This window comes from Gymnogyps californianus, chromosome 2, assembly GCF_018139145.2.
Source record: "Gymnogyps californianus isolate 813 chromosome 2, ASM1813914v2, whole genome shotgun sequence".
Taxonomy (NCBI): domain Eukaryota; kingdom Metazoa; phylum Chordata; class Aves; order Accipitriformes; family Cathartidae; genus Gymnogyps; species Gymnogyps californianus.
Window position 1 is genome coordinate 101,972,551 of NC_059472.1, and position 19,754 is coordinate 101,992,304.

Sequence of the window (19,754 nt, forward strand, 5' to 3'; positions counted from 1 at the left end):
TGCATTTTGTGAAAAGTCTCTTTCTAGTCAAACAGGTTTCTCTATAAATTTAATATTTCAATTTGAAAGGAGAAATCAGCAGTTGAAACTCACCAGTCTCTTAATGCAGTCTGTGTTTTCAGCTTTCATAGGTGAGGAGATCACTTTGGTGCTGAATCAAAAAGATTCCAGCACGCTAACAACAGGTACATGGTAACAGCTGTGCTCTTTCCCTCGCTGATAAAACATTCTGTGGACTCGGTTCATACTTTCACGACTTAAATAAACCAGAACATACATGTTTGGAAGTTTCAGCTGAAGCTGCAATAAATATTGTGCCTGACAACAGCATTGGAAGTAAAATTTTCTTCTGCAAAGAAAGTGCCTATCTTAGCAACGCAATTGCAATGTCCAAGCATTAGCACTGAAAAGATCGACAATCAAGAGCTTGTCACATGCACACTGTCACAGAGAATGAAATGAAGTAGGTTTTGGTGCATCTGACAATTCACTGGCACCCATATATTAGAAGTGCAAAAGCACATTGCACCCAATGCTTAAAAATAAGATTGTAATCTTGGGGCAGAAGTAGATGAAGCAGTGCTAAAGAGGAAAAGATGAGAAGACTGGTAAGGTGAGGAGCTGTGTGTTATAAAGAAAGCAAGAACAGGGGTGATGGGTAGTGATTACTCATGAGGGACGTGGCAGGACTGGGACACAGGGACGGGCTGTCACCGCTGCTGTTCGTTAGTTATTCCAGGTAGAGAGGGTCCTCAGCACTTTCTTTTCAGGCTGGGAGGAATTTTGTTTACTGCTATTAGCTTTCACTGCTGTCGGGCTATCGGTGTGTGGGCAGCAGAGAGTCAAACTGTCCTGACCTTTTCAATTGAGAGTTTTTAATTAAAAATTGTGCATGGAGGAAATGTGACATTTTAAGTTTTACAGTGAAGTTCACCAAAGGAGATGAGATTGAGGGCTCCTGTAGCTATTACTGAGTCCCTTCTCTCCACTTACCTTTTGTTAACATTGTACTGGAAGTTTGACTGAAAATCCAGCTGGAAAAGAAAGCACAGGTTGGGCTTGTTTACCACACAGATAATGAATAGAGCTGATCCAAGCACCAGGCGCTTGGTCACACTGTGCATCGCTCCTGCAGAACTGAACATGCTTTGACAGTATGAGAGAGGATGAGTCATGCATGGCATTACCCAGGTGTTAGGGAAAAAGAAAAACCCTTGAGGATTTTACTGAAGCTTGCTGGGATAGGAAGTACGTTTGGGATTTAGCAGCAGCAGCAAAGCTGGTAACACTGTCATGGCTAACGTTTCCACACACATTTCATCTCATTAAACCCTTATTTCAGTTGCTTAGAGCTTTTCCAGAATTGAGACCTCCAGAAGCTGCAATCCTTCACAGCAGAGAATCAGTGCCACACAGGGTTTTTGTAGAAATACTGAGCAGAAAATTGCTCTGTTACTACTAAGAAGCCACATACTGGAAAGGTAAGACATGTTAGAAACATTTTCAAGATCCATTTCCTTATAATGTTTTAACACTTTCATCCTTTGGTGCAGGAACTGAAGCATCAGCAAAAGAGCAGTGGAGATGTGCTTTTTGCTGTTCTCATGGAAAATGCCTGTGATATGATCTCCAGCTGGGGAGCAGTGAGGGGCAGCCAAGCTCCCCGGGAACTTTCCAGTGAGGCTGAGGGCAATCTGTCCCTGCACATATCTTTTCCCTACCATATATCTTTTTCCCTTTTCCCATCCCCACCAAATTGCAGCACACGCTCCACTCCAGGACTGCCTGGGACTTCACCTCCTGGCACTGGCTGCCATCACCTTTCCAAAGGGTCCATGTTAATGGACACCCTGGTGCAAATAAAATACGGCTTAAGCAGCCAAGCTCTTTTTTTCCAACCCTCTGACCTCCCCTCTCAAGAGGCTTCTTTCAGTTTCTTCATGTTCACCTTATTTCTTGTTCTTCTAGCCTCATTTGGCTTAAAATTGCAATGCAACCCCTCTTAGCCCAACACCATTTTCTCGGCAATTGTGGTGAAAGAAATCACATTTTTCAGTCTGAGCGGTAATCACTGACTTCATTTTGGTTAATACATGCTCTCCTGAAGGTTAGGTCTGCTTCCCCTACCACACTGTGCAGAAAAGGCTTCTCTTTAGCATCTGTTCTGTCCTCCCTCCTCCAGGCTGTCTTGACCCCTTTATTTTTCCATTTGTTCCCAGTGCACAGTGAATCACAGGCAAAGGCAGAGACGCAGAAATGTCCCCTCCTCCCGAGCTGCCTGTAAGCAGATTTAATTCCCCGTTTCTGCTACAGCCTCAGCCTGCCATTTCCAAGTATGAGATTTTTAATCATGTGCAAGTGCAAGCAAACAGCTCTTCACGAAAGCAGCGGCAGCAGCTGCAGAGTGGGGAGGCTGCAGCGTCCTGACCAGCGGCCAGCAGAGAGAGAGGTTTGGCGGGGGGACTGCAGCAGCAGAACCTGCACACTGGGGAGGCTGTTCAGCCCCTGAGGACATGAAATCCAAGGGAGACAGCAAAAGACTGCAAGAACCTTAGTTGGATGCACTTTGCCAGCAGCTTTCTATCAAAGGGCTAATAGCAGAACAACAATTTTGGTGAAATAAAGGAATTAGCACTTCGGCTCGTTCAGCACTGACCGGTCATCCTGCCATTATGCAGCAGGCTGCCCTCTCAGCTCACTGCATGTCAGGGGTAGCAAGACAATACGATGCTCCCTGAGCAGGCTCTGGAGGCACAGCCTCGCTCCCTCCTCGTCCTGCCACTTCCACGGCTGAGAGAAGCAGCATCTCTACAGAGCATTACCCTGCACCGGTCATTGGGGGTTAATGCCCATGCACCACTTAGAGAAATGATGTTTGAGTTTTGCCAGATCATCCCCATGGCATATTTTGTCCTCGAGGAACATCATTGCGAATGGGGAGACCCACGTACTCTCCTCCTATTTCCGATATTTAGAGACTGTGCATGCTCCTTCTGGAGCCTGCTGATCTCTGGGCAAACAATTGATCCACACCCTGGTTTTTCTTCAGCTCTTATCTGGACGTGTGGCAGACCACACAGTGCGCATTTCCTGCATCAGCTCACTTTATATACATTAAGCAGGGCAAAGCTCAGTTTTGCTGTCAGATAATTTACAGAGGGATTGGTATGGAAATAATCTCTGCATATTAACAGTAGGTCAGGCAAACACTTCTAACAGCCCTGCAGACAGAAGAGACAGCATCAAGTAACTTCTTTTATTGTTTTGTCTAATCTTTTGCAGCTATTTTTTGAAGGCCCAGTTTTTCCATAGTTTACCATTCATGGCTTTTGCAAATAAAGATGGGAGATAATATTTAAACACTGCTAATAAGCTAGTCAATTTAACAATGTACTAGATATGCTGCTCTAGCAATTCCAGCCTCAAGACTCACAGCTTCAGGCCGTTGCCTAGCTCAAGGCACCCCCCAGTCTGAGGCTAGGAGGATGAGTTTTGCGGCGGACGAGAAGGCTTTCTGGAATGTCATTATTTCCCTGCGTCTGCTCACCTAATGACTTCAGCATTTACTGCCCTTTCTCTCCCTGCCTCCTTCAGAAACCTGGAGCCCTGACATTTCCTTCCTAAGCCTCTGCACCTATTTTCGGGACAGCAGCAGGGGTGAGGCGAGAGGGACCCCTGCCCCAGGCACGTCTTGGAGGGGGTGCAAAACGTGCCTGCCTGAAACAGTGGCACAGGGGAGGCAGGTCTGCAGCACAGGCAGGAGGGAGACAAAGGGGGAGAGAAGCAAGCGGGAAGGAATCCCCAGGGGAGAGCTGGTGAAACGCAGCATTTCAAGCATCAATATTGGTCATCTGTCAATGAATATCAGAAGAGACAGTCAGTGAATATTGAAAGCACAGAAAAACTTGCTGCAGGTCTAAAACCTGTGACCAGAACAACATAAATACAGTGGCTACAATCTTCATGGAAGTAGACATTTAAAAAAAAAAAAAAAAATCAACTTTTAACATCAATATTCTGTCCACCACAGATGGCTAGACAAGCATGAGGGCCTTATTGTTGGACAAATGCATTGTCTCCAGTGTGAGGACACATTTTTTCTTTTAATATACTATAACAAAGAAATCTCTTCTGATAGCTCTTGCTCAGACTGGGTTCAGCTCTCACCTGACCCCTTGCAAAGGCATTTCTCCTGAAAATGGAGCAAGTTTGTGCCAAGACAAAAACCCTCACTTCAAAGACTGCTGAACACTGCCACTATCTCCGAGAAGCGTGTATCAGAGAGTCCCCCAGTATCCATCACACACAGGCTGGCTGGGTCTCTGGCTCACTGGTTTGTAAGGCCACAACCAACTGGGCTCATCTGCATCTCCCATTGCAAAGCAGAGGTGACTGAGCTGGCCCAGAGCAAGGCACACCATCAATGCAAAGCAGAGCAGAGGCAGTCACTGAGACCCAGGATAGCCACAGGAGCCAGTGCCACTTCCTTTTGGCTCTGTCCTGTAGCTCAGCTCTGGGGGCAGGGGCAGCTCCAGCATTTTTCCAAAACCACCACAGGAGCCACGTGAACTTCCACATGCCCTCAGAGCCAAGGTCTCAGATTTCCCTGGGGTAAGACATCACCATCTCTTGGAGTGCTTATGACATGGGCTGTGGTAGGAGCTTGGTCCCTCGGAGTGAACACCCGTTAGGGAGAGATGATTGCAGCACGTGTAACCAGCCCCTGTGTAGCTCAAAATCACAAAATAATGTACTGTAACTAGCTTGTGCTGACCTCCAGGTGATCATGTAACTGTGGAAAGTGATAGGTTGAGTTAGTTGGTTTAAACGTGTCTTGTGTTTAACCGTACCTCTACATGAGCTGCCATCAAACCTTTGCCCTGACATGGAGCATTTTCTGGGTCCTCTGCCCTACCACCGTCCCTCCAGCAGCAGGGACTGCCCTCTGAGGAGTGCCCCAGCATTGCCGTCTGAACCAAACTACTCTTTCTCCAGACACCACACATGCTTAGCCTAAGGTATGACAGGAAAGCATCCTCCAGATCACGCAGAAGTTCACCTGCCTGAACCAATGGCATAAACCGAAGGCCTCAGCTCAAAAGCAGCTCCAGAGCCGATAGCCAGATGATTTTCTCTCTGCAGGTGCATTCATGGCATCCATGTTGAGAGGGCTCTGGCCCCTAAGTTGTCTGGTAGTCTGCCAAGTCCATTCATACAGGTTGTCTGCAAGCAACCCAGCAGGCAGGCACACAGAAGGCAGTTCCCAAACCATTCTCCAAGAGCAGTGTAGACCAGGCCACTGAGTCCTCACCTTCGAAACACCCAGCTGTGGATCACACAGATGTTGGTTTAGAAGATCCCCAAAACATACACCAAAGTAGCTCCAGATCTGCTCTGCAAGGAGGCCACTGGCTGTGTCTCCTGCACGTCTCACCTGCGTTCAGGCATGCACACAGCAAAGCGCAGAAACCAGAGGTGTCAAAGACTACAATCTGCATCCCACGTGTAAGGGAATTAATATAGCACAGGCTTGTTGCTTGTAAGCAGGGGTAAGGAGTAAAGGGGGCAGAGCTGCTGGGAGCACCACGTGCCAGGGAAATGGGCCATGGGTGGATGGAGCTGAATACCCACGGATACACGGGCTGCTGAGCACCTGACACATACATCACTCCTTTCAGGAGCCCTGATAGGGAAGCGTTACGGGCAGTCCTTTTCATTTGCTGGTGGAAGCAACAGACTTCCAGAGAAGTAGGCATTTGTCTGAAAGCAGTGGCAAACACTACTAGGTCAGTCACCACGCCACGATCTCCTTCCCTTGCACACCAGCCAGGCTCCTGCCCACCCCCCAGCAGCCAAGGTCAGGCGCCCTTTGCAGCACCGTGGCTCTCCCTGCTGTGGAGCTGCAGCGGTATATCTGAGTGTGGATAGGTGTTAGTAAGTGAAAAAAGCCTGACACCAATATTAAGACCTTTGAGATGAACCACCCATCCCTCCCCCCAAAAAAAACCCCCACACCTTTTATGCAAAAAACACTCTGCTTCAGTTTGCCCACAGAAACTTGCACTTGAGAAGGCTGTGCCAGGGAAAGGCTCTAATCCCCATAAGTGGGTGCGATGCTACCGCAGCAGATGGCTGCCTCCCTTCGCACACACAGGACCATCTGCAAGCATCAGATGTGCTTGAGGGTGAGGTCCCCAGCCAGAAGCACCCAAGAGGTTTAGCTACCCTACCTTCCTTGTCCTGGGATAAGCCACTTAAAACCATGAGGTCAGGATGCTTTGAACAACGAACCCTTCGGTTATCTTGAACTAGGCCTTGTGTTGCATGAAAAGGAGAAACAGCCTTCATCCGCTTCTCTTTCTCTGCAGAAGGAGACTACTTTTAAACAGTGGATGCAAATCCTAGCCCTTGGCTTACCAAGCTAATTCCTGTTTGGTGCTAACTCTGAGGGGGCAGTGCGAGCAATAAAAGAATGGCAGGGGAAGGTGTAAAGCTCAGGTTTCTCTGAGGATGCCAGCCTTGCACCAACAATTTCTAAGGGAGAAATAACGTGGAGCCCAGGCATTATTTTTAGAAATATCTTTTCTCACAACCAAACTGGAAGAAGCAAACACAGCAGAGAAATAGAAGGATGCAGAGATGGTGTACAGTAATGAAACCACAACCCGTGGCAGTAGAGGAAACATGGGCAACTTCTGCACGAGGATACCAAGCTGGGTATCCAAAGTGCGGTGGCAGTGTGACTGCTCATCTCTGACACCACCACTTCATCACTGAGGCAGAGGAATTTAAATTAGTCAAATCTCTAGTCAAATCAGAAGTCCTTCCCAACTAAGATAAGCAGGAAAATCTACATATCACTGAGGTCTGAAGGTATTTTCTTCCCTCAAGAGCAGAACCCACTCACCCATTTGAGCGCAAAGGCAATGGGATGGTACCCACCCCCTAAGGACTTGCTAATAAAATAGCCGTTCCCTCCTACCTCAAGCATTGACTTTGTGGTCTCCTAATTCCCAGCTCCTTGCTTCTATGACATTCAACTGGTTCTTCCACAAAACTGCTTCAGCTGAAGGCTGGGGTACTTATCCCCCCCAGGGCTGGCTGTTCCCAGCCTCTCACGCAGGAGTCCCAAAGACTCCCACCAGCTGATCTCCTCCCAAGCAGCTGCAGTTCCCGGGCTGTGGCTGTGAGAAACAGCGCGTCTGGGCCTCGCTCACACAATTCACCTGCGCCAGGAAAGTGAGCCAAGGTGGGGGGGGTGAGGGGCACAGCCAGCCAGCACAGCTCCACAAGAGGTACGGCTACGGCTGCAGCAGGGTTGAAGTCTGCAGAGTGAAGGAGGCTGCTTCTCCCCTGGAAGGGAAGGGAGAGAAGCAGGGCAGCCAGCAGCCAGCTGTACCAGCCACACTGCCAGAGCCAAATCTGACCCCACGCCCCTGAGAGCCAGAGTCTCCACATCACCAGTTTCACCTGGGAAGCAGGTGGATCGGTCACCAGTGCGCAGCAGGGGTACTTACAGTGTGGGCAAGTCTTGCTCGGCTACAGGAGAAAAGGGGGTTGGGAGCGGTTTTCTTAATGACTAATTTCTTTAAGAATAATCTCTTTTTAAAGAAAAAAAAACTTGCTTAAAAATAAATGATGTAATCTTAGTTTTTTCCAGCATTTTGACAGGATCTATCCTACCAGATGATGCATTGGACTTGGAATATGCACTTCTAGCAATGCCTTTTCATTCTGCAGAGTTGAACTGTTTTTGAAGGAGGAGGAAACTCAAATGTTTTCACATTTGAAAGCTGAAAATCTGAACTGTTTTTTTTTGTTTCTGATATAGATAGGATGCGAAAGAAGAGAGAAGAAATGGCCCTAAACTGGCAAGACTTGAAAGCAATGCAGTGAGTCTTAAGAAATGTAGTTTCCCTTAGACTCTTCTTATAAAACCTTTTGTTCAACGTCTCAACACAGTCTCCCACTATGGGGAAAATGTGATTTTACTCCGAATGGTGAGGCTTGAAGTGTTTTAGACTTAGGGGCAAAAGTCACTCTCATTGTCAGTTTACAATGCAAGCTCCAATTTGATCTGTAGCACCCATGTTGACTCTGCCTCCCTTCCTGCGTGCAGCCTGCCAGAGGATGCTCCTCGTACCACTACAGCCTCCGCAGCCCTGACACCCGAAGGCCGATCCACTGACTGTAGAAAAGTTTGGGTTGGTGGTGCTAGGGCCCTCCTCTGTGTTTTGGCACCTTCCCCTTTATTTGAGCTGCTACAATCTGATTACCTCCCATTCCGTGCCTGACTTTTGCCCACACCCCTCAGGGAGCCTCACACGCCCAGTGTTCCTCTGGGAACAGGCTGAAGGAGAAGAAAACCCCAAACCGCAAGTACCACAGTGAAGAAAAGTGCACAACTCTCTTTATAGATACAAGCCTTTTGTTAACAAAAGCATCCTGCCACTTTACAGTACAGGTTTTGATTTACATACCACCTTTGCAAGCTATACTTTATTTCACGCTTGTTTAAAAAAAATAAGTGCCTAACTTTGTGGCAAGGGCAGCTACAGAATAACTCTTAGTGTCCTTTTCTTCCTCACTGAACAAACAGGAGGAAATCAGACGGTGCTGAAGAGGGAACAACATTTTGGACACAACCCACCATTCAACCAACACCACTGGAAGTTGTTACAGGGTCAACAGTGCTTTGGTATTATGTTATTTATGCTTTATTGTATGCTATTATTGCCTTTTGCAAGCGCCAGCCAAAGTTTCTCCTTCTTGTGAAAGTCAGCTTCTTCAGTCAGAGAGGAAGGGGAAGGATTTTGAAGTAGATCCCAAGCAGACATTATCCTTCCACATCATCCCATGTTAGGCTAATTCTTAAGCTACCTCTTCCATTAAGGGTGACTCAGCCAGGATCTCAGATATTTTGTATCATCCTCTGGAGCGCAATTTTTCTCCAGTCACGACCTGGAGAGCCTAGAGGACTGGAGCCAGTATAACCACCGAGGCCAAATGTGTTAAGTGTGGTGGTTTGAAGGCCTGGCTGGTGCTTTTTTGCACACCTGGAAGCCTGGAACAGGGCAGGACCACTCCCCTGGAAATCACCAGTGTTGAGGCTGTAACTTGGGTGTTCAGGAGAGGAATGTAGCCTTGGAAAAAACTTTTTCATGTTTTACTTTGGAGTATGGAAAAAGTAAATGCCTTCAAAAATGATTCTACAGAGGGAGCTTGGATTAGGAGCTTGACTTCACCTGCTGCACAGGCGTATCAGTGCCAGCACAAAGGCTGGGGTCCAGAATATGAGAGTGAGCATCCAGGCAAACAATTCTTACAGAAGAGACACGTGACATTGTTTTTTACGTTGAAATGCATGGACACTAATCAGAGACTTCACAGTATAAACAGTATGCATAAAACCTGTGCCTTTGAAAATCTATTAATCATAATCATGAATCTACATGTTCTTGATATACAGAACTGTGAATCATTTTATAGAGAATTAGATTCCTTCTAGTTTATATCAAACGAGATTGTGAAACCTTTTTAGTATTAGAGAGTAGAAGATCTCAACTAATAAAACCTGTATTTTGAATTAAATTTCGGTCCCACTGAGGACAAGGGAAAAGTATAATTGAATTAGGGATTCATTTATAAAATCACAAATATTAGAGTTAAGTATCATCATAGCTGTAGGTGACTGCAAGAAAAATATGACCATTTAAAGGCATTCCTAGTAACTGCATAGGTTGTTGAAAGTCTGCCTACTGTTTCAAAATACCCCTTTGTTTAAATCAGATGTTCCCTGCACTGTAGCTAGTACTAAAGACCTTTGAAAGTTTTGGTATCACGTGTTGTAGTAAAGACTTGTACTTTCTTTCTTGAATTTTCCAAATCCTGTCCACTTCCTTATGACCTACGTAGCTCCCCATCGGTTTTAGGCTGCTATTTCCATTTTAGTTTAGGGCTTCAAGCACTCTGAGCTTGGCTCAGCAAAGCACCAAAGTATACACATAACTAAACACGATATGTCACCCTTTTTATGAGGTTAGTTATTACTAGATTTAGCTATATTTTCTTGTATAATTATAGTAAATTTCAGCTACAATCAATAATATTTTTTCCCATCACTAACAATATAACAAGATTAGATTATTGTATATGCACATTATATATGTGTGCAGTATGTGTGAACACACAGCAAATGCATTCAGTTACAGTGTTCACACACATGCCTATAAGTTAATGCATACAAATATGCACATGCACAATAATCTAAAGATAGTGCACAGCTTCACCGTCTAGTGCCATATCTAAAGCACTTCTTTTGATTAGAACTTAGATTGAAGGCTATCAGCCACCCAAAACAATACATCCTTGAGCTGCATCCCATTATATCATTCTGATTGCTACTACTTAATAAATACACCCTTCCTCGAGATACTTCATTTTATACTTACATTTATTATCTAACGGTTGTTCTAACGTACCTTTGGGATAATCAATCAAAATACCCAAGCAACAATCCTTTCCCCATATTTTCAAGTAATCAGAATACTTACACTTATTCTTTTTTTCTTCTGCACGCAGGTTTATTTCGTTTTACTTCAGATAAGACTGAGCAGGGATTATATTTTCCTTATTTTGACCCATTTCTTTCCGGAAACTAACTTTATTTTGGCTCTGATATGTCAAAGCACCGGAGCATTAGATAAAATTTAATGAAAATTGCAGTCCTATGGGATTTAAGCATACCCTTTTATGCTTTGCTGAAATTAGGAATTTCAGCAGGGAGACATCTAGAAGTTTTGGTAGTTTTCTCAAGTATTGCCAGTGAACAGATAAAACTCATGTTATTTGCTGAGTCTCAGCTGAACAGTATACACGTGCCGATAATCCAGTCCTAACCTGAACGATGACATTAAAAACCAGTGGCCAGTTTAACTGTGCTGTTATTCTTAGATTTCTAACTTAAATTTACAACTATGTAACAGCTAAATTGTCAGCATATTTTCTTTCACAGTTGCAATACAAAAACTACCAAATCTGATTTTTTTTTTAAGTTCTGCTTATGGGAGAATCCTATCAGCTGCAAAATCACCAGGTTTATAAAGTCAGTCACCCAAAGATAGACTTATGTCCTGGTTTCGGCTAGGACAGAGTTAATTTTCTTCCTAGTAGCTGGTATAGTGCTGTGTTTTGGATTTAGTAGGAAAATAATGTTGATAACACACTGATGGTTTTAGTTGTTGCTAAGTAGTGTTTATACTAAGTCAAGGATTTCTCAGCTTCTCGTGCCCAGCCAGCAAGAAGGCTGGAGGGGGCACAAGAAGTTGGGAGGGGACACAGCCAGGACAGCTGACCCAAACTGGCCAAAGGAATATTCCATACCATATGACATCATGCCCAGTATATAAACTGGGGGGAGTTAACTGGGAGGGGGGATCGCGGCTCGGGAACTAACTGGGCATCGGTCAACAAGTGGTGAGCAATTGCATTGTGCACCACTTGCTTTGTATAGTTTAATTCTTTTAGTATTGCTATTGTCATATTATTATTATCATTATCATTGTTTTTCATTCCTTTCTGTCCTATTAAACTGTCTTTATCTCAACTCACGAGTTTTTTTTTCCTGATTCTCTCCCCCATCCCAGGGGTGGGGGGGCAGTGAGCGAGCGGCTGCGTGGTGCTTAGCTGCCGGCTGGGGTTAAACCACGACAACTTAACATTGAACAGGCCTTGATAAGAGACAAAAGACGGAATATCTGTATGCTAGTTCTCTTTAATAGCAAACTGTTTTTAAAAATAAAACCAAAATAAGGACACAAGTCTTAAAAAAACCTCACAACTGTTGCATATAAGCTTAATAAAATAACATTATATAAGCTTAACAAAATAATGTTTTTCTCATGTAAAACTGAGTTAAGCCATCACACCCAGCAAATCCAGACAGAAAAACTATTAGCAAGACCACCTGTATGCTTCTTGTTTAATTTCTACTTTAACATCAGAATTATTTCTTACGCATAAACTAATTTCTCTATATAAAAGAACCTGATATAAAATTCATGTTGTCAGTGTTGTAAGGTGAATGATAAAACGGTTATACCTCTATTTCCAAAAAAGTCTGATTTGCTATTCTGAAGAAATATATCCTGTCTTTCTTACAAGAAAACAGAGGGGAAAACATTTTAAAGGCTGAATAACACTCATAGGGACTTCATGTTCCCATGAAAGAAAATGATCATATTACACTTCCCTAGAATTTAGTTTAAGCTTTTAAATTACTCTTATTGATATCTGTAAGTCTTTTAAGCATGGAAGACACCAAACGTTTGGGGAAAAGCAAAGAAATGATAGAAACTGTTGGCAGACAGAAGCTATAAATAGAAACCAAAGGGAGAAAAGTATCACCATGCAAATCCCTCAGTTTCTTCTAAATATTGTTTCTAGGTACAACATTTTGAGGCAAACGTTCTCTAAACTAAGTATTGCCATCAGACATTTTTGGGTGTCGATTTAACTTTAAACTTTTGAGGATGAGGAACATCTCAGAGGTTGTTCAAGTCTTAATCCGCAATAAAATGACAGCAAGTACAGTCCTGTATTTGGTACACCATTAACTTCTAGCGAAGAGCCCATTCATCATAATGTCAATACAAGATTACCGTCATTTGTCTGGATTCAGCAACACATTTAAGCCCATGCTTACTGGTAAGCATATGAACTATTCAGCTCTAAGTGAGCAAAGATGCAGCGTTGGCCATTTTCCTTGGTCAGCTTTGCACAGAAGGTTCAGTGGGTAGGTTCCCCTAAGCAACCCGAGGAGAGAGAGCTGCCTTCTCTGGCTGGTTAAGTATTGTTTGAGGGCTTTTAATGCTACTGCATATATTGTTCCAGTGCAGGATTAACTATAAAGGTACCTAGAGGATTTCTGTGTGTCATTTTTCCTCACTAGCACATACAGTTATTTTATTCATTCCGGTTGGGGGCGGGGGGGCAAAGGTTCTTGTTTTTTATTTCCGCTTAATTTTAAATGTCTTCTTAAATCCCAGTGAAATCAAAGATATTTGAGCATAGGCTTAATTGCTGTATCAAATAAAAGAAGTATACATACTTGCTTAAGAGCTTGCCTAAATTTGGAGCTTATTTTGAACTGATCACAAATGTAACATTCCCTCAGATCTTTGTCAGACAGTTCAACAAAGGACACACGAATCATAGACAATTCAGAGATGCTGCAGGGCAAACTGTTCTAACCTTGTTCCTATGGTTTTTAACATTATGTTCTTTATACTTAAATTGCCAATACTCAGAAACATGCTGAAGGATCTCTATGTATTTCTACTCCATTGGAAAAATATATTTAATAGTTAGTGGAAAAAGTGAAGATGATTGTATGAGTTTCACTCATGACAAGTGGTTCTTCATATTCCTCAAACGGTGCTTCAAGTTCTATTTGTTCATAAAAGTAATTTTTGTCTTAATGGCATGAAATCAACAAAAATGACATTTAGTTTCTCATAGTAATAATTTACCAGCATTGATGATAAGAAAACCCACTATTTCTTTTGTATAATTAATGAAATTATGCTCAGGGCTGTATTTCTATGAACTACAAATTATTCCCATTACTAACAGAGAAACGATAAGAGCAATGGAATTGGTGTCATTAAGAGAACTAATACTGTGGATCAATGCCTTATTTAGTAATGCAAATTAAGCCACAGCCTGTCAGGAGCCCGCTTGCTCAAAAAGATGATGACACACTTCCAACCATTAAGGCTACGTAAAGGATTCATAAATGCAGCAATTGTTGCTGACTTTTACAGAAAACTGGCGGGCTCATCCTAACGTGTTTCATATTAAAATGGCTTCATTGACAGCAATGGTTTCATGGCAATTTCAGTCTGAATCCAGGACTATTAATTTTTTTCATTAATAAATTAAATTTCACATACACTGAATTACAAATCCATCCACACTCAACTTTTGAAACTAATCTGCTACATGTTCTTCCTTTACTTTTTTTTCACTATGATAACAATTCACTGTTTAGTGAATCGGTGCAGGACAATCAGCAAAAGTTCTTGCTGTAAATGGGAACAAGCTGCAGTATTTTAGGCTGTCTACATACATTCATAGTGCTAAATAAGTGCTATTTATGAATGTAAAAACTAATGATTCTAATTAATATATTGAAAATCCACTATTTAGTAACATTAGGACTGACACCTTATTATAGTACACCATTTTTTGTGAGCATAAGTCCACTAAGTGAGGAACATATTCTAATTATATCTTAATGTTATGCCTGGAAATCATATATATCATGTGGAATTTTAAAGGAAAAACTACATATGTCCTCATTAAAAGGCAAAAATTGTTTATCTTTTCTGAACAAATCTGCAAAGAAGTTTTGACATTGAATTTGGGTGGGTTTTTTTTTCCTTTTTCTGGAACAGTGTAATTTTTGTGATTATTATTGCTAACCATATTATACCACAGAATAGTTCATTTATTTCTAATACTACTATACAGTACTCTTGTATTTCCCCCCTCAAATTCTATTGGAAAATCTCACCTTGTAAAAATAATTCTATGTTCTTCTAGTAGCTATTAGTGTTTGTTTTCTATATCAGTCCATATGGCATTATCATCTCAAGACTCAATATGTGGGTACTCAACCTATCTTCCCATTATAAGTTATCAATCACAAAAAATAACATGCTTTATATTTAAAGTATTATAATCTTTCATTTTCTGCTCATTACATTTTTTCTATCTATGCAACTGCAGCATAGTCATTGCTCTGGTCATTTTTTTCACTTTCCTGTGGGCTGGTGATTGTCACCCTTGGATTTGTGGATGTTTTTTCAAGATGGGAATCAACCTAGAGAAAAAGGACAGGTACTGTTAACTTCATCGGGTAACAAAGATTTCACTTCATTTCAATACAATGTTAGCACTTCATACTAAAATTTCCACAAGGTATTCTTAATGTGAAAAAATGTTTTCCAAGAGTGATCACATTAACATTTTCCTTTACCTCATACTTATATACCTTCCAAAGGAGAAAGTACTCAAATTAGAGGTTCCCCCCAGTGCTTTCATCAAACATCCAGTTACCCACATATCCATATAAAGTGAATGCTCACTCACTTTCTCCACTTGCATAAATAACTTCAACTTTTCTAAAAACAAACAAAGAAATCAATAAATCAAGCATAGAATAAATTCAGGGCCCAAGAAAATGTCACGTTACTCAGCTCTCTTAACTGAAAAATGTTCTTGTGTGTCATACAGAAACACAAGAAAGCCCAGCTGTAAGGTGCAAGAAACCATTCCCAGTGTCACAAGAAGCAGAGAAAGAGTCTGTTTTTCAGCAGCCTATAGGCAGGCAATATGCAGCAAGTTGTTCTGCTTCTGACGCTCAAGAATACCACTCTTCCCAGATCTGGATTCTCCACATCCCAGATCTGGATTCTCCGCATCAAACAAAACACTTCGTTTCCCACATTCTGTTCGCTGGTCAGTTCATCTGACAGCCAGGGTAGTCCACTTTATTTTTCTGGGCTGCATGCCTCCATCTAAGCCAACAGCGTGTTACTGTGTCTCCTAAAGTAATAGGATATTTGCTTTTAAACCAACTAAAGCCCTTTGCTTTGAGGATCTTGTTCATCTCCACTTTCTTTTCCAATTTCTAAGAAAAGGAGATGAAACTTCCACAAAGCAGTGGCAAGAGCCCTTTATGAGATGCAACTTCTGTGAAAGTCAACTCATCAAAATAATGAGGCACTGTGGTTTCATGAGCACATCTTTCTGCTCTGTCCTAAAGGACAATGTAGTGTGGAAATACACAATGATTATGCTTTTCTGGAAATTGCAAGAATTGTTTTTATTACTTTTTTTCAAAATTTAGCATACTCAGGAAAGCAGGAGATGCAGATTCATCAAATAGCGAGAAACATCTGCTTTCTCAGTTGGAAAGCATATAATGTAATTACTGATGTAACTGATCTATACAGATGGAAAACAGCTTTTCCACAAACTGAAGTTCTCATAAATGCTCTCAGGACCTTATCAGGAGTGAGCTACTTAGAAACTAGCTGAGAAGCCTGAGGCTGAGATGAATGAGGAACAATAACTTAAGAACAACAAACTGAACGAATAAACACTCACCTGGTTCTGACTGTCAGAATCCTCTTCTTTTATTTCTTCTTCAGGCTGAAGATCACCTTGGTAGTTCAAGTGCTCCATTCCCTCACCATTTTCTTCATTTTTCTTGCCATTTAAATGGATAAGTTCCTCTTCCTCTGCTTGGTCAACATTCTCTGTTTCTTCTGCTTCATCTTCATAATTCTCATTTAATTTCTTCTTTTCCACTTCACTTCTTTCTTTAACAGTTTCCCCACTTTGCTCTCCATTCACTTCTGGATATTCTTCCTCTCCTCTATATGCCTCCTCTCCCCTGTCATTTTCCTCTTCTGCATTTTCTTCTTCATCTACAGTTTCTGCTGGCCTCTGGTGAAAGGAAAAGCAGCAGCATTATGAGGCGTTTTTAATCAGAATGCTCCAAGCAATTCTGAAACGTGACAGACATCAAAATCACAATTACATCATTACTGGGGAGTAAGTATGCTAATTTGAGGTTTGTCTACATGGACAGAAAATGATGCTCCTGTACTAACACCCCATAATGCACCCTTATTCTACATAAAAAAGGTGTTAGTGAGATTTAAATGTATTACACTGGGTAAATCCATTTGACCATACTCAAAACAACTGAAATGAGCTAGATTTAATTAATACAGCAACAGCTATTTTGTTCCAGCTATTCCAGGTTCTCCGACATTCTAGCATTTAGTATGTACTTGTTTATAAAATGCTGTCACAATAAAATATCATGCATCATTAGCCCACAAACTGTTCCCCAAGAAGCATTTTACCTATGGACCAGGCCATGCAGGTAAATTAAAGAGAAGGACCAGCAACTAATTTTTCCTACACAGAGTCGGACCAACAGACAGGAGGAACAGGATCTTGTCCCATATTGAAGAAGAGTAAGCAGAAACTCACTATAGATAAAGCTGCTAGCAGCACCATTTCATGACAACCTGGAAGGCTGATGCACATACTATCTAGTTTTTGTCATTTGTCTTCTACTTTCAGCTTTGAAGATTCACCCGACTATTCAGTGAACCAATGCCCCCGCTGCCAAGATGACTTATGTACTTGTGCTAAGGTTTTAATGAAAATAAAGAGAAAAAAAATCCCACAGGAGTGACAGGGTGTCTGCCTCCCACACAGCCTCATCAGACTCTAAATCTAAAGCAAACAAGCTGAGAGCAATAGATTATCTCTTAATCAAAAGCGTTTGGAATTTTACTATCATTAGCAGCTCCTTTATGCAGGCAGCTATCTGCTACAGACCTATAAGTTATGTCTTCTAAAAATCTCTTTTCCTCACTAATACTAACATTTCAAAAGGAGTCTCTCATCACCTTCAACATATTAGTAAAAGCCAGTTCAGCAATACCAACAACTGATTGAAGCCTCCTGATGAAACACCTTGCTTTTGCTTTGATATCTAAGTAGCAACACAAGGCAACTTTATTATGCCAGTGCACAATACTGCATTGACACAGCTGAAAAAGGGCAAGTTATTGTGTTGTAATAATCCATAGAATGACAAATTACTAGAAATATTATATGCTCACCTGACCAGATAAATAATGGCTCCCTAAGTAATTTTTGAAGTACAGTAGTCTCTGTGTGTTTTTTATTCAAGCCTTCCTGACTCACTTTCATCTGGTAACATCAAACTGGCCTTATTACCACTAAAATAAAAAGCCAAGTCTTTACAGACACCTTCAAAGAAGGCACCATCCAAAGCAAACTTGAGCCAACTTTGGTAACCTCCAGCACATAAAGACAGCAAAAAATCTGTAGATCCATAAATTCTCAGAAGTTACCTGCTAGTCTTACACATGTGACCTACTAATTTGTTTTCAATCTGCTAACGAAATTAGCAGCTCTGGATTCTGACCAGAAACAGGGGAGGGCAGGACAAATTAAATGCACCAGACATTGCTAGCTAAAAGTAAGCGGTTTTGGTTTTGCTTAATGACACCTGCTTGCTATGACGTCACAAACACCAAATGAAGAGAGGGTAAGAAAAGAAGAAAAGTAAAACCAGGCTTTCTTAGTTAACTGTTGTAGTCATCCGAGATACTATTATTTCCCACTGATTGCACCCACCAGCAGAAGAGAATATCTACCCTTGTCTGAACTGCTTTAGTATGGTGGCTCTTTTTGGACTGCAGAAGAAGGTGTGTAGACTTTACATCATAGTGTAAACATATGTATCCTAATGCATATGCTTTTACTGGTTTCATTGCTGTGGAAGCAGTCTTTGGCATAGAAGCACAATGGACGTTTGAGGGGCAGTAACTTCCTAAGGTGCTACGCTAGCTAGACTCATTAGACCTTATCTGTCTAAAATAGGTGTGGATGCAAATTTTTTTAAGAGTTAAAACTGAGTAACATAGAAGATAAACACAGTGTTATTGAACTGTACCCAGAAACTCACTGGAAGCTCACAGGGAACTGGCATGAAATAACATTCAAATTTCAACTAATTTAACTTGACCAGTCAAGCTAACTCACCTGAAAAATAATAGTACAAAACAAGATCAGTAAAACAAATCCCATCAGTGCAAGTGAATGTTTTTATAGTAACTGAAAATTTCAAGAGAGCTGAGCATATTACTACAACGGTTATTACTACTACAGACAAAAATAAAAAGTCATGTTTACAGCTAGTAATTGGAAAGCAAAATGCGTTCTTCATTTAATCTCCTTTCAAGCTGCACTACATTAGAATGGACATTTCAAACAAGTTAAAATCAACATTCATCCAGAGGAAAAGACCTTCCGCAAGGTAATCTAAGATGCAGTATGGTTCCCACTGCATGCAGAGTCATAGGTAAGCTTTGAAATGTGAATATGACCACAAACGATGCATTTCAGAATGCACAGCAGACCTAAGACAGGACTGTAGGGAGGAAATTGAAGGCCAAAATCACCCACCAAATCATACATTGCTCTCTACATAAAAAGTGTGATACTTTCTACCGAGAACTTATTGATCTACTAGCTATGCATAAATTAGCATTCTCTATTTTAAGTATGCCTTCTTCACTGAGAAAGAGATATACTTAGCAAAAGTTAGATTATTCATATTTAGGGAAAGAGAATGTTTTTGTGCATATACACATGCAGGGAGGAAAACAGAAAAAGGGAGAAAAATAGAGGGGGTTTTATGGTCCAAAGCCTGTACATGCTTAACTTTACCTTCTTGAACAGTTCCAGTGATTTCAGTGAACCTGAAATAGCTATCTAAAGCCTACATTACAGGACAAAGTGCTTGCTGGGTCAGGGTATAATTCAAAGTCCCCTGGAGTCAATGGGAACCTTTTCAATGAATTCGATACACTCCAGCCATCCCTCCACCTACAACTGTACAAAATGCCTATTATGTATACATCAAAGTTACTGCAAACTGTGTTCTCTCAGTCAGAATAAATCAGGATGGGCGTACTGAAAACAAAACAGATATGCTGATTCAGACCTACATGTCCTTGCAGAAACTATCAGACTCATTTCTAGAAGTCAGCAATGGTCTTGTATACTTAAGGAAAAGCAGTGACATTTCACATCATAGTTTTTAGTTTTTCATCAGCCATCTTTTAAATAACCAG

At 41.7% G+C, this 19,754-nt stretch overlaps 1 protein-coding gene across 1 annotated transcript in view; it reads right to left on the reverse strand.

The window, feature by feature from the left end:
* Positions 1–14,776: 14,776 nt before the first annotated feature.
* Positions 14,777–19,754, reverse strand: part of DCDC2 (doublecortin domain containing 2) — a 70,258-nt gene continuing 65,280 nt past the window's right edge. Inside the window, exons 11-12 of the mRNA XM_050892381.1 lie at positions 16,174–16,515; positions 14,777–14,884 (exon numbers count right to left, since the gene is read on the reverse strand). Of these exons, the coding sequence (XP_050748338.1) occupies positions 14,777–14,884; positions 16,174–16,515 (450 nt within the window). The remainder of the gene's footprint in view (positions 14,885–16,173; positions 16,516–19,754) is intronic.